The 15674-nt window shown below is 40.2% G+C and overlaps 1 protein-coding gene across 1 annotated transcript; it reads left to right on the top strand.

Annotated features, from left to right (window-relative positions):
- The first annotated feature begins 3997 nt into the window (after window positions 1-3997).
- Window positions 3998-14678, top strand: LOC146313476 (germ cell-specific gene 1-like protein). The gene is made up of 7 exons (XM_084739802.1): window positions 3998-4151; window positions 5921-6974; window positions 9585-9779; window positions 11131-11190; window positions 11342-11500; window positions 11836-11947; window positions 13103-14678. Exons 2-7 carry the CDS (start codon window positions 6779-6781, stop codon window positions 13755-13757), a joined length of 1377 nt encoding a protein of 458 aa, XP_084595928.1. The 5' UTR covers window positions 3998-4151; window positions 5921-6778; the 3' UTR covers window positions 13758-14678.
- The last annotated feature ends 996 nt before the right edge of the window (window positions 14679-15674 follow it).

Here is a 15674-nt window from a genome sequence, read left to right as displayed (position 1 = left end):
GATGTCAAGCGTGCAGAGGTGGGAAGTACAATACTAATACAAATACACATACTTCATTACTGTACTTAAGTACAGTTTTAAGGTATCTGTACTTTCCTTGAGTCTTTATTTTTCTGCCAATTTTTTACTTTTGTGTCCAACATTTAGACACAAATATCTGTACTTTCTACTTGGAACATTTTCAAAACAGGTTTGTTGCTTTAGTTTAATGCATTTGAGGGGAATTATCGATTTTTATTTTGCATCATTGCACACCAACTTCCTAACATCGAGACTTATTTCAACCTGAATGGACAATAATGAACAAAAAAAGACAGTTCTGTCAGTGCAGATCACGCCCAACAGATGCAATGAGACAAAAACAATGTAGAAGACGTAAGAAGACAAAAAAGAAATATCAAGATGAAAAAAAACATAAGACAAAAACAGACAGACAGACAAAAAATTATTTAAAAAAAAAAAAAATGGCGTAAAAGACAACTCAGAATACGTAACAAGATGAAAACGCTGTGAACTGTGTACTTCTTCTTTACACAAGTATTTGTATTTCTACTCGAGTACAGGACGTGTGTACTTTTACCACCTCTGCAGACGTGACTGACTTCAATCTGACTCGTCTGATCAAACACTGCATTATCAATCGACTCAGTAACCAATCGTGGCTTTCTCATCATCCCTGTTTAGATTTGTAGTTCGTTGTGTAACTGAACATGTCTTCGCTGTATCTCCTGACATTAAAGAAACTCAAATGTGTTATTGTATTGAAGTTTAGCTACAGACTTGGCTGAATAAAAACCGAATTCGAACATATCAACCTCTTTAATGTGCATGCTGTCTGAGTGGATCCTCCTCTGTACGTATACGTGTGTGCGTGTATCTGTTTGATGTGTGAGTGATTAATAAAGTATTTCAACACACACCTGTATGAAAATTCAAATCTGTATAAAAGGATCCACGTTTACTGCGTCTCTTGTAGCTCTACAGACCGCTGCCGTTTGCTTGAAGATACATTTTTGAGATGTTTTGACTTTGACAGCTTGCACAGCAGTGGGATTAAAACTCATAAAAAATCAAAGCCACCCTGAAAACAGACAGGACCAACATGACTTTCAAGGTCACATAGTTTTGAGTTGTTGGCGTATTTTTGTTTCATTGGCCTGTACGTGTCGGTACATTTCGTGTATTTTTGACTCCTTTAAATGTGAACTTCGGTGAAAAACTTGACTGAGAGACAATTTAGCTTGAAGGAGTTACAGTAGAGCAAGATGAGGATGAAAACCTAGTCCACAACACTATTGTTATCATTTCTCAAATTTAATTTTGTATGAAATGACTTTATTTTGCTGTGTATTTCAATTTAAAGCTGTGTTGTAAACTGTGACAGTATACAGTACATTTGAGAAATAAAATGATACAATGAGTGAAATGTTTTCTGGTCTCACTGTTTTCAACACTGTGGACTTTTAGTGTATTTTGTTTTAATGTTTTGGGTGATTTCTTCAAGTCCAACCTGGTCTTACAACCCTCAAAGAACTACCTTCCTGTCACCACAAGAGGGCCTCAAATACACACATATTAAGACATTCCTGTCGCCCTAAATGGAACACTTCATGTGCTAGTTGGTACCACTGTAATCTGCATAATCACTTTCCTGTGAAAAACTATTTGGTGATTTAGAATTTAGAATTTTTCAATGAATCTGAAAAAGGGAGTCCTCCTTCATGAGTTCAGACGAAGTTTTTGCCGTTCATGCAGCTGCTGCTTTTTAATTTTTTTTAATATATATTTGTAAAACCCATAGACATGACGGTGACCAATAACATTGATTTATGAAAAAAAAAAACTGTGAGATACTGTAATGTTAGTAATTAAAGTAGGTATGAGAAATGTGCCTTGGCCTCCCCAGTCAAAAAAAGTCTGGAAACGCCTCTTGTGTTACCACTAATAATAATTAGGGTCTGGTTCCATTTAGTGTAGCAGAGATATCTGCAATCAGGAACAATAACTTTCCCTAAAAAATTGCATTTTCCTCATTCCACCTCTGTAACTGCTCCATATCCTCTCTTTAAAAAACATCCTCCAGCGGCCCAGCCAGACTGCTTTTCATTGTGAAGTAGCTGATAGTTTGGTAAATTACAGTTTTAAAATCGTTTCTCCACACTGCCAACATGCAACAACACGAAGTCTTCACTGAGAATTGACTTTAAAGTCAAGCAGGAGACATTTTATAACTTTTGATTAAACTTTTGAAACAAAAAATAGTCACACAGTCATTGATTCTGGATTTTTCAATAAGGATTAGATGCTTTTAATTTTTCTGGAAAAAACACATGAAACACAAATTCTTAAAACATGTCTGGAGATTATATTTGGGTAAACACTATTTTTTTATTTGTTCAGCTGTTTCTGTCATTCATTCATTCACTGTACCCCCTGATTAATTTAAGAGAGTAAGGGCAGTGGAGTCAGTTCAGGCCACGATAAAAATTTGTTGAGAAGAGGAGGAAATGTAGGATTGAGGCGGATGTGAGTTTCCTCATTCATGGAGCGAAAGCTTAGCGTCTAAAAACAGCAGGGAGGACATTAGGGATTTGCCAGTTAGTCAGCATGTGTTACACTGGGACATGATGGTCAAAGTCCTTGTGTTGCCTTTTTAACAGCGGTCAGATCACAAAACACAAACAGAAGTTTTTATTAACCACCATATAATAAAGTTATTAAAGTACTTTATTCCTGTACTGAGGTTTCCAGAGCCGGTTTCCCTTCGCATGAGGAAAAAAATGACGCTGAAAACCATTATCCCCAAGTGCTCTAGAACAGCTGTTTTCTTTATGAAGTTTGAACAACTTCATGTGAAGACTAACTCAGAGTTTTACTGTTCAACTTCCCCAAAGTGAATCCACTTATGCACTAAAAACAGGAAGGCCAACTTGGACCTGACTTGTCAGCCTTGTTCCTGCAATGAACCCGTTATCTTCTTTGTTGTTCTCATCAGTTTGTTTAAGGGAGTAATATGTAGCAATAGCACATGCAAAATGAGTACTAAAGTCCAAAGAGCAAGCTGGAGTCACAGCAGGTCTATTAAATAAGTTTAAAATCCTATTTAATATACGATAAATGTTCGAAGTGAGTTTTTTCCCTGCCTCCCCCTCCTCCTCGGTCTCAGGGAAGTTTAGTCAGCTGTCTGTCAATGTAAAACCTGAAAACAAACGCCAAGTGCTCTGAAATAACACACAGGGGTTTGAGTTCAGTCACTGCCTGCCTTCTGCTCACCAAACTCCATTTACATTTTGTTCAATTTAACCGTTATAAACATTTACCCTCTCTACAGGATTATTATTGATTTCTTACAGCTCATAAACAGATAACTTAGTCATTTGGCAAACATTCGGCATTAATTTGAACTCTAACTAACATGAAATGGGAAGGGGGAAAAAAGTTATTCCAGCCCGGAATAGAAATTTAAAAGGAGGACACCGCAGCTGTAGTGTTGCTGCCAGAGAAGCACAATTTTAAGTTTTGTGACAGTAAATACAGTATGTTCTGCCTGGCAAAGCACAACAAAATATTGTCTACTAAATGGCTTTATTTATATTCTTCTGTTTATAATGCTGTTGTTTCAGGCCTCCATCCGTCTCATCGAGCCGAACAAACTCAACAGAAGCAAGAAAACCCACGAAGTTTGAACGAACTGTTCCTGTTTTTCCAATCAGAGATTCAAACCAACGACTTATATACTGTACAGCTGCAGTGGTTTGTGTTAAGAAGGGTCGAAGTAGTTTAGCACCACGGACCATGAGACCACAGCACTGTCACACGTCTCAGTGTAAGCCGTTCTATACCATACTGTCACATTAATCAGTATAGGAGCAGAGGTCAGGGAGGTTACGAGCGAGGAGGAGGAGGACAGATGAAGAAAACGAGAGGCACAGAGCTGTGGGGCCGGATGAATAGAGACAGTAGGCTATAGAGAGCAAAGGGGAGGGAAAGTAACAGATGGACTTGTGGGGATTAAAGGAAAATCTGGGTGGGTTTCTGATGGAAACTCACCCAAGACGGAGGAGTGAGTGATGAGGGAGCGCAGAGGAAAGGTGAAGGAATCCCTGCTCAAAGGAAATATCACAGGGTCTCTGCCGGGGGTCCCAAACATGGTGAGTGGAGCTGTTTTTTTTTTTAAATTTTTGTTTTGTTGCACGACTGTAAGCTGATCAAAAGTTGAGCGTGAACAGCAGATGGATTTTTCCAATCACATACAAGAGGGGAAAGATTTCAGCTTCATCTCGATGAGATGATGCAGAGGAAAGTAATAAACTGTGTTCCACTTGTATGAACTGTGAGTGTTAACTGTGAATCTCCTGCTGTTTTGGTGTGTTTTTGTTTTTCTGTCTATGAGGAGACGTTCAGACCAGTCAAACAGGCATTTTCCCACTAAACCCCACAGTAAAATCACTGAAAATAACGTCCTGTATGTTGGTATAGTTGACCGAGTTCATGGATTAGTTGATCGGTAAGCCTCAGCTGTTGATAACATGGACAGGTGTGTGGAGACATTATGTCTACGCATGTATAGTGAGTAAAAGTCAAGCAGAGTCAAGCAATAACTGTATGGATTATAGTTTCACACCATGAGATGATTTGATGAACCGTATTAACCCCAAACACCTGGTTGAACACGACATAATCATTTATGATTTGATTAAAATGATGGTACGTGTGGTGGGAGGGGGATGTTATTGACGTGTCGGCGGGTCACTCATTTCAAACTCATGCAGTGCTGCCAAACGTTCAAAAAATAGAGACAAATTTTATTAAATGTTTATAAGAAACGTATGATTAATGAACTGAGATTCGTTTAAATATTTCATGAAAAACACATGGAGTTCTCTGGTTGCTCACCTGGTATGGGCGTATCCAGTCCACAATCTGTATGAGACAGATTAGTCTTAAAACATACACATTTACTTTCAAAGGGAAATTCATATATTGCTTTTCCATACGGGAACACACACTATTCTAACTTCCAGGATTTATTACTTTAATACATAAGTTTTAATTTGGGGAAAATATGTGTAACAAAATGCACAAGACAGAATATTTCTATTTCACAGTGCGCTACGGCCATGTTTGTACCTTTCAGCATTAATGGGGCTTTCACAGATGTGACAGTTACCCATGATGCCATGGGCACTAACACACCCTCATACCATCACAGCTGCTGTCTTTTGAAGTTAGCGCTGGTAACAAACTGGATGGTCCTTTTCCTCTTTAGCCTGGAGGACACGATGTGTGAAATGTGACAATCCGAAATGTGGACTCATTAGAACACAGCACACTTTTCATCTTTGCCCCTTACATGTAGAGATTTCTCCAGATTCTCTGAATCTTTTCATGAATGTAGATGGTGAATTTCCTAAAGTCTTTGGAAGTGTGTGTTAAGAAATGTTGCTCTGAAACTGTTGGACTATTTGCCCTCACAGTTTTTCTTTTCAGAATTCAGAATAAGTGTATATTTACAAAAAATTATGAAGTTTGAACATTAAATATCTTGTCTTTGTACTGTATTCAATTGAATACAAGTTGAAATTGATTTGCAAATCATTGCATTCTGTTTTTATTTACATTTTACACAACATCCCAACTTTTGGGGGGATTGCAGTTTGTATACTTGAGATAATCATAAATATAATCTCACCCACATTATAAAACAATAAATTAACACTTCCTCCAAACTTCTCTGTGTTAAACTTCCTTTGTTTTTAGAATTTTGTCAGAGAGAAAGAAAAAAAAATTATTGACTAAAGACCATGTGACATTACAACACTGACCCAAATGATTTGAACTTCCATAGTAGACATGACACAACTGTTCGTAGCCACTCTTAATCCAGATGTTTTCCTCTGTTTCCCATCTTTATTTTCAGGTGGTCGTCCAGACAAAGACAGCGTGAGAGCCAGTGGGCATTAATCTCATCCACCTAACCCTGCAAGATTAACACAGATTACCCAGACCAGAGGTAGGCCTGAGATACGGGACTAATCACTCAATCCCTCCTGGAGAGGTGGAGGAACAGGTTGAGGAGCGGGATGTGCCCTGACAGTCGGACTGATTAGTTTCAAAATCCGCAGGATAAGATTTAGACGTTTATCTTCATCCGAGAGGGGAGCAGCAAACAGGGAAAGGATCCGAGACGTGACGATGGGAGTGGAGACATGGGGTAGAGCGGCAGCTCGGTGATGAGACATGTGCGGAGTCAAACGTGTCGCCTGGCTCGTGCCGTGACATCGAGAGGAAAGGAAGGGAAAAAAATTCAATTCGATGAACTCCGCTGACTGATACTGGAGCAGGAGGAGAGCTGGAGTTCCTCCTGCAACCTCTGGCCTGCACATCTGTCTCCTTTCTTACCCGCTGGAAGTGATTAAAACCCAGCTCTTCATCTTTCTCCTCTCCACTGTCCTCTGACCTCCACTCATCGACTGTTTCTCCTTCCTCGAACCCCACCCTCACTCCATCTTGCCACACGACCTCTTTTCAGATTCCTGACCTTTGTTCCACTTTCCCCACATCTCTAATCCCCTTCCTCCACGCTTCTCCTTCCTGTCATCATCTATGGTCACCGTGGTGTCACGGAAACCTCCTCGCTACTCTGATCCTCTTCCCGATTGGTCAACAGATCCTGCCAGAGGCTTTTGGAGCCATCTTTGAATAAAACAGAAGCGGAACTCTTTGGTCGTGACTCTGTCTCGTTTCTCGCTGGGTCTGTCGGAGACGAGAAGCAGCCATGCTGGAGAACATGTCCAGACGTAACCGCTCCCTGCTGTCTCTTTCCCTCACCTCATTGGCCCTCACCCTGTCCGTCTCGGCTTTCTGCACCTCCTATTGGTGCGAGGGGACACACAAGGTGGTGAAACCTCTCTGCCTGTCGCCCGTCAAGATGAAGAACTGCGGGCAGAACAACAGCCAGCCGTACACCACAGGTGAGGACGAGGATAACAGTAAACTGTTCCTTAAAGGGACAGTTCACCCCCAAATTAAAATATGTATTTTTCCTCTTCCCTATAGTGCTATTTATCCATCTAGATAGTTTTGGTGAGAGTTGCCAAGTTTTGGAGATATCTGGCTTCTTTCAAATATAATGAAAGTAAACGGTACTCAGCTTGTGGTGCACAAAGTGCCAAAAAATAACTATTTAACTCTCCTCCATGAGTAGATGCACACGTCCTTCTGCGCTGTGATGCAGTTGGCATATGTGGTTTGGTAGAAAGAAAATTGTTCCTACATGAAACGCACACAACAATATCTGTGGATTATCTTGAATAACCAGGTCATGTCTTAAGTCAGTTTTTTTCTGGTTATTAACAGGAGACTTAAACCCGATGGAAAGTTTGGGTATGGGCCTATAAACACGTTACTGGTTTTTAGTTTGGATCCAATAAAGTTTTAAAATGAGATGAAAGTTTTCCCATTTTCTCATGAACTTATTTGAATGAAAACAGTCAGACGTACTGTATGTATATCCCAAAGGCTGTGTCTGATCTTTAACCAGATACAGATTGATTTCTGAGCGTTTACCGAAAATCATGGAAATTAAATTAAGAATTACCTGTTAATCAATTAAGTAATTTCTGAATAAATAATTGTTATCTGTTATAATTATAATAAATGTATCTGTGGCTTTTTATTTGGTTGGTACGTCCTTCTTACATGTTAGTTACTTAGTTTAACTGTTTTTGTGTTGTGCCAAATACAGAGTTCTTAGGAAACATTTAGTGTGCAATATTATAAAGTGTGATGCATCTCAAATACATCTTAAAGGGATAGTTCTCCCAAAAATTAAAATTCAGTCATTATCTACTCACTCTCAGGCTGACTGAAGGTCAGGTTTAGTTTTTTAGTTCACAAAACACTGTTGGAGTTTCACAGGAAACTGGTGCTGCAGAATCTCCCAATGTAAGTGAACGGAACAAAACAACCAAAAAGAAAACATGAAATGACTCCATACCGTTTATCTTGTGTAATCTTGTTTACTTGCATGTACACACCGTCACACCACACACATAATTGAGACGGTGTGCACACACACGTGAATGTGGCTACAAGCTAAAAATCTACAGTCAAAATTCAGGCTATGTTTGTTTTCTTCCATTTGAAAACTGGTCGCCATTCACTTTCATTGTTTGGAAGATTCTGCAGTGCTGTTTTCCTGTGAAACTCCAGCAGTGTTTTGTGGACTAAAAAAACTAAACCTGACCTCCAATCAGCATGAGGATGAGTAGATAATGACTGAATTTGATCTAATATCGGTACTGGATGCTGATAGTGACATAAATCACTCATTAGATATCAAAAAGACGTTACAGATCCATGTACCGATCCAGATTTCAGAGTCTGATGTTTTTATGAGTTAAATGTAGCACAAATGAATAAATTGATTAGTAAGTTTTTCACAAGATATACAGTTTGTGCCCATATTCTTTTTTTCTCAGAGAATTCTATGAGTTAGACGTATCCTGTAGGCGGAGCTTGACCATGGACCATGATCCCGCCCTAACCTAACATGAAACAGCCAGCTGGTACTAACTCAGTCAGTTGCAGACTAACTCAACATGTCATCTCAAAAAAACACAGAAAAGCAAGAAATCAATTTGTAATGGTGTTAGTATCAACAGACATTCAAATGCAAGTATTTGAACTGGATTGAAGCAGAAAGAAGGAAATCATTGCATCTTCAGCAGGCTGCAAGAAGTGGGAAATTAAACTCGGATGTGATAATAATTCAAGCTCTTTCTCCCTGTTTAAGCAGCCAACTCACATTAAACTAACATTAGTGTTTGACTCTGTAAATCTTCAACTTTGTATTTTTGTATGGTAAATTAAAGGGTCAAATCTAAAATCATCAGTTATTATACAAACCTGCTGTAAGTAAAGCTGCATAAAATCAAACATACCGTGAATTTTACACATGTTGATTATAGATATTTGTAGTTTTGTGTGTCCAGACCTCCTTCTTGCATGTGAAGGCCCGCTGTCACATGCATGTCATCATTCACCATGAAAAGGTGTTGAAGAAGAACATGTGCCAGCGTACTGGTAATGTGAGAATAACTGCAGAATTTTATAGAATCCACAATATATTTCTTGCTCCCAGTATTCAAGCATTTTACACTTGACTTGACTGGCAGAGATTCACGTAATCCCGGCTTTGTTGCTAATCTGAGAACTTTGTCTCTGCAGCTGCATGTTATCTGCTTTCACTCGCCCGCTGTCTTATCTTTCTGCAGTGCTAAGCCTATTTGTTTTCATGTAGTACTCAATTTTTACTACATAGAAAATGACAGATTACCTAAAGAACAGTGTTTCAGGGCTGGACTGTGTTACACGCCATGACCTAAAGGAGACTTCAGGATTTATGTCAGAGTTTCCTGGCACACTGGTTTTAAAAAAGGATCCCCAAATGCAAAACGGAGGAAAATATTTCATTTATAATGAAACTTTCGTCTCTTTCCACACCTCTACTCTCTTTTCTTATTATCTTCTCTTTCATCTATCTTTTCATCACTTTTTGTGTCCCACCTGTCTCCATCCAGAGGCCCCGACCCCAGACCCGAGGAACCCGGTCTCCAACATCACGCTCTCTCCGCAGCAGAAGGAGGAGCTGGCCAGGATAAAGAGGAAGCAGCTGGCCAACGCCGTCCATTACATCTGGGAGACGGGCGAGGACAAGTACATGCTGCGCTACTTCCACACCGGCTTCTGGCTCTCCTGCGAGAAGCACAATGAAGGTTGGTGAGGGGAGCAGAAAACATGAACAGTGCGAGGGACTGTGGGTCCAAATCTCTACACGTCATTTAAAGTAAACCGGGCCTCTAAAAGTACATATCAGCAAATATACTTCAAGTTTGAATGAAGTAGGTCAGTTGTCAGCTGCAGTTTGTAAAAACACCAGAGACATAGTTGACTGCTGAGTCTCATTCCCAGGACGTCAAATACCGAATGTCAAATACCATCACACACATACAATAAATGGTGAATTAACAATGTCATGAGCCTGTGTTTAATTCTGCATTTATCTGATCCACCAACCAGCACATATTTTAGTGAGAAATCATGATATCTGAAACTGTTCTCACGGTCTTCTCCTACTAAAGTAGGTTGTTGGTAATGAGTTCAGGTGCAAAATCCAAAATGGAAAGTTTGTCCAGAAATACAGTTCACCTTTATAGATTATAAAGATGCCGAATTGACAAGAAGACTTAGGATACATGACGCCTTTTATCTTGTGTTTCTAGAGTTTTATATTTTTCCGGATATGTATGGAATTGGTAATATGTCAAATTTCTTAAAGGAAGTTTGGTGTAATATTTTCATGCAGGGTGTAGAGAGCTGTAACTCAAACTGTTTTTTTTTTTTCACCACTGCAGACAAAAAAAAAACACACAAATCACTGTAAAAAAGTCCAGTTTGTCAGTTCTTTTTACTATGTTTCGCTGCACTGTTGCTATCAATAAGAATGTGTTTTAGTCAACATGGATGATTTGCAGTTAAGCCTCTCATTAGTATTCGCTAAGGAGGACAATTTGCACAAGGCTGGATTATTGTAGCTGCAGAATTAACAGGCAAGTAAACTGAGAGCTGGTATGTATGAATGTGAATCACAGAATGAGCTGCAGGGATCATCAGTTAATGAAGAGAAACAATCAAGATATGTTATACTGTAGTGATTGGATGGTAGGTGAGCTACAACATTGTGAACATTGTGAGGGAAAATGTGCACAAAAAGCAATTGCTGGCATTTATTCTTCAACTGTGATTGTTTAAATTCCCATAGGAAGATGAACTGTGGGCTTAAAGCTGTTTTTTAATCATATTTTCAGGATTTATAATGGTTCTAAACGTACATTCTCTGCATTTACAGGAGATTTTTTTGTGGCATCCTGATGCAAATACTACATATTACACTTGTAACACTCTGATCTTTGGGCCTTTGGGCTCTAAGGACAGACATATGTTTTGCTTTAATCCTCTCAATGATGCTTGACGTTCAATTCAAAGTTCAAAGATTCAACGTGATGTATTTAAAGACAGAAAAGTAGCATTTTACTGCAATCTACATAACTCTAACTGTTCTTCCAGGGAATGATCAGGAGGAAAAGTGTCGCAGCTTCATTGAGCTGACACCAGGAGAGACACAAGGTTGGTACAAAAAAAAAAAAACAAACGAGAAAATGTAGAAAATATAAACTGTATTCTAATTTCCACCACAACAGCCAAACAACCAATCAACAGCAAATATCACCCTGTCTTCACGATAAGAACAGGCATCTTTTCCCATTCATACTTCCAGGTGTCCTCTGGCTTTCAGTCATCAGTGAGTTCACGTATATCGGTCTTCTGGCGATGGGCTTCCTGCTGATGTGTGTGGAATCGATTTGCCTCTGTGCCAAGAGGGAGATGAACGCCCTCAAGATCAACGCCTTTGCTGCCATGTGCACTGTTCTCTCAGGTGAGGATAGATGACAGTTTGTGCTGAGTCTGCTGTAAAGTGTCACTCTTTAACTTTTTGACCTTACATACTGGCAGACACTGAACTGCACATCCAAACGCAATTCCAAACTTTCTCTTTTCAGAACAAAGTTTAAAAGACAGTTTTAAGGACATGTTTCCTATCATGAGACCTGTCATGTGACATTTTGTGATTTCAATCTCGTGTGACTTAAAAGAGTTTTGGCAGGATGTTTGCTAATCAAGCATGTTGTTCATGGCCTTAATACTTTCAAATGTTCTTTATTCCTGCCTCTGTCTTTCACCTCTCATATTTTTACTTTTTAAATCTACCAGGTATGATGGGGATGGTCGCACACATGATGTACACCACCGTGTTTCAGATGACTGTGAGCATCGGACCCAAAGACTGGAGGCCACAAACGTGGGACTACGGATGGTCGTTCGCGTAAGTTTGTTTCAATTTCTGAATCTTGCTGGTCTTGGTCACACCAGCAACTGCAATTAGTAAATTTGTTCCCAGGGGCAAAGTTTAACTTTTGGTGACATTTTTCATGAAAATTTGAGTCGTTGCAAACTGTCTTGACATTGTTATTCTTTTGAGGGATAGGAGAGCTGTAGCTCGTTAGCTGTTTTGCACCATCATTTTATTCAACACTCATTTGACTCAGAATAAACTGCTTCACAACTTCAAGCCAGACATGAGGTTGCTTGACAGCTGGAGATGGTTGTACAGACTGAAATCCACTGGAAGGGCAATTACACAGAGCCCTAGCAACGCCAAACAGTGAGGTGCATGAGACATGACAGACATGGACATCATGAAGGCAGCTGGTGCTAAACTTAGCTGCTGCTAATTTGTTAAAACTAAGATTAACTTGGCTAAAACAAGCTAACCTTGAAAAGGAGCTAAGTTTACTTAACATGACTCATCTGTGGACTTATGCCACAGTGGTTGGGGTCAGCATGGGCGATGTCTGATAGACCTGACAACTTGAAATTTAAAATTTACCAACTTTCTAAGTGTTTGCTTTTTGCAAAGTAAGGGTGAGATCTATTGAGTGTCATCGCTCATATCTTTTCTTGTAAAATGTCTAGTGTAATCGATATTGTCACAAGTCTGTAAACTGGTGCTAAAATTTCCTTAGGCATCCATACTTAAAGCCCATTCATCTGGCCATTGCTCCCGAGGCCCATTGCTTTGAAAATACACACTTTGCAGTTTTGTTAGGGTTAGGTTAGTGTTGACCCTAACAACTCAGGTGATGGGGGCACAAACCAACTGAGGTAATACTCACAATTTTATTCCATCATTGGAAATTTGTCTGAGACAGTAAAATAACTTAAAATATTGTTTCATATAACAAAAACATCAAATATTAAAGGAAAAACCTGTAATTACTGATTCTGCACCACTGACGGGGCCAGCAGACACTGAACTGCAGGGAGAATGTATATTTTCAGGATAACAGGCTGTCTGACAAATGGGCTTTTGCCCCAGAGAGATATTGCAACTATTGGATTTTCAGAATAATGGTCTATCGGGACAATGGCATGGCACTCTAATGAAAGAGGTAAAATATATCCTCCTTCTACTCACCAGCATGGCGTGGCTGTCGTTCAGCTGCTGCATGGCGGCCGCTGTGGCCACGCTCAACTCCTACACCAAGACCATCATCGAGATGAAGCACCGGGCCCGGGTGAGGATGGAGGAGGTCCGTGCTGCTGCCCGCGCTCCCTCCTACGAGGAGGTCGTTCGAGCCGGCAGTGGAGGGGTTTACTCCGTCAGTCAGCTGATTCAGCTCGGCCAACAGGGGGCGCTCCTGGACCCTCTGTGGCCCAGAGGAGTGGGGCCAGCTGTCGGACACCTGGCCTGTGGCGCTGGAGGAGCGCTGCTCGTTAGTGGCGGAGGAATTGGAGTTGGAGGGATGGGAGGTGTTGGGATGGGAATGGGAGGAGTCGGAGTGGCAGGAATGGGGGTAGGAGGAGTTGGAATGGGAGGTATGGGAATGGGAGCAGGAGGGGGAGTTGGAGGAATGGGGGTAGGAGGAAATGGAGTCGGAGTGGGAGCAGTGGGAGGAGTTGGAGGAACAGGCTTTGGAACAGTGGGAGCACTGGGAGCTGGAGTGGGAAGGCTGGCAGACCATGGCGTGGTGGTAGTGGAGGGATGCGGCGCTGAAGGATGTGAAGACTGTGAACGAGAGATGGACGAGATAGATTACGCTCTGCAGGAGGACAGAGAGGACTCACTCTGTTAAGACTCGTCACGACTGACTCTACACATTATATCTGATTAAAACTGCATTCCCAGGCTGCAAGTGTTGAACATATATCTTCAAAAAACATAACTGCTTTTTGCAGTTTCAAATGATAATGGTAGCATGCTGCATTTCTAGACCATTTTCAAAGTTTGCAGCAGTTACACTATGGTCATTTCAAGTGATGTCATTCAATTTGCTGACCACTTGGGGCAGGAAGACTCACAGCTCTGATGTATCGTTGGTTTATCATGTTGTTACAGTCAGAAAGTCACCAGAGAATTGCTTACAGACACATCAAGTATAAACAGAGCAACATTGTCATCTCATTGCAGTCCCACCTCTAGCCACCCAATGAATGTATTCCAACATTCACTCTCCTTTTATGGTGGTGATGATGGAAGTTGGAGCTATTAATGATGTCACACCCAAGTTGATCATGATTTTAAAAAAAGTAAAAAAGTAAAGTTGAACGCCGTCATGAAAATCTTTGTTGTGCTTGACAACAACACATTATGCAATATTTTGTGCATACAATCACCATGGCAACATGTGCACAGATAAAAGTTGGACAGTGTGTGTGTGACTAATTTAATGAAACACAAAAGACAGAAGTGCTGATGAACAGTACATTACTACAGCTTTCACTGATATGCAGATTCTGACCTCCCAGTTCAACTAGAATGCACCATTGGTTCAGGTTTGGACTCCATCGACAGAAAAACCTTCTGCTTCCTGCTGCTTCTTTCTGGGTAGATTGATGGGAAGCCTAGTGTACAGTTGCTTCGTCTAGTTTGAAACAGCAACGTCCACCTTTGTAAGGAAGGTTTGTAACAGCAATGAGACTCAAGTCGATGTGCAGCAGAAGAACCAGCACAAGTGACCCTTCCTAAGCCCCACCCCTTTTTGTTCTGTGCTCTAATAACAAGTTCTGTACCTGTTAGCAAAATGTTAGTTAACTAGCTAGCTAATTTATCAGCTAGCTAACGATTGGAGTAAATTGGTTACCAAGTTAGCTGGCATTTTGCTAACATTAGCATTATATAAGATAGCATATCCAAGAACAGGAAAGAAATGAGAAAGTTGACTGAGGTTCTACGGGCTACCAAGCTTGCTTGACTGTTATTGGAGCACAGAGGAAAAGGGGGCGGGACTTAGGAAGGGTCAATTGGCTCAAAGGGACCAAAAGTTGCACAGAGATTCTCATTAGGTTAAGTACTGTATCACTCATACTGAACCATTTCTTGTGGGTAATGTTGTCAGTTTTAACACAAAATATTGCTGACAGAAAGCTTCAAATATTCTTGTATGGATTTCTTATAACATGCAACACTTTCAAACTCGACAGTTTTCACCCAGCTGCACTGTTGATGTTCTTAAACTCATTTTTTTAGATTGTTTCCTGCACTTGAAATATCTAAAAAGAAAAAGTAAAAAAGTTTATTGAACTGGCAATAAAGAAACAACTGCCTCTTTTTTAATAGTGTACTTTTAACTGTAAAATATTTTTTAATATGTTAAAAGCACCAAATGGCTAAAATGTGAGGCCATGCAAATAGAAGGCTTTCAGTTTTATACTCTGTTCAAATCCTGTTAACACATGTATCTGTACATTTAGTGCTAATTTTTATCAAACTGGATGTTCTTTATGTTTCATTCAGGCTGGATGAACAGTACACAGAACATCAGAAAAGCAACAGAAACTGTTTGTGCGTCCAGGATTGTCTTACAATTGAAACTTTTGCTACAACAGATGTTACCCACAACAGACAAACAAGTTTTCTCGTGTAAATCCAGCCTTACAGTGACTTCTTCAGGGATTACATGTAATTTTATGACTCATGAGATGTGAGAGGGTGTAAGACTGTGTTCAAATGAAAACTGAAAAGATGCTGAGGGATGATAATGATTTACGTG

Source organism: Lutjanus erythropterus, chromosome 16 (genome assembly GCF_056507025.1).
Source record: "Lutjanus erythropterus isolate fLutEry1 chromosome 16, fLutEry1.hap2, whole genome shotgun sequence".
In the NCBI taxonomy this organism is placed as follows: Eukaryota; Metazoa; Chordata; class Actinopteri; order Lutjaniformes; family Lutjanidae; genus Lutjanus; species Lutjanus erythropterus.
The sequence above is the reverse complement of the archived record's forward strand: the minus strand, read 5'-3'. Positions and strand labels throughout refer to the sequence as shown.

Coding starts and splice junctions, on each gene's coding strand:
- LOC146313476 (XM_084739802.1), top strand. CDS start 6,779: ATGCTGGAGAACATGTCCAGACGTAACCGCTCCCTGCTGTCTCTTTCC. Junction 6,975..9,584: donor CAGCCAGCCGTACACCACAG/GTGAGGACGAGG, acceptor GTCTCCATCCAG/AGGCCCCGACCCCAGACCCG. Junction 9,780..11,130: donor CTGCGAGAAGCACAATGAAG/GTTGGTGAGGGG, acceptor CTGTTCTTCCAG/GGAATGATCAGGAGGAAAAG.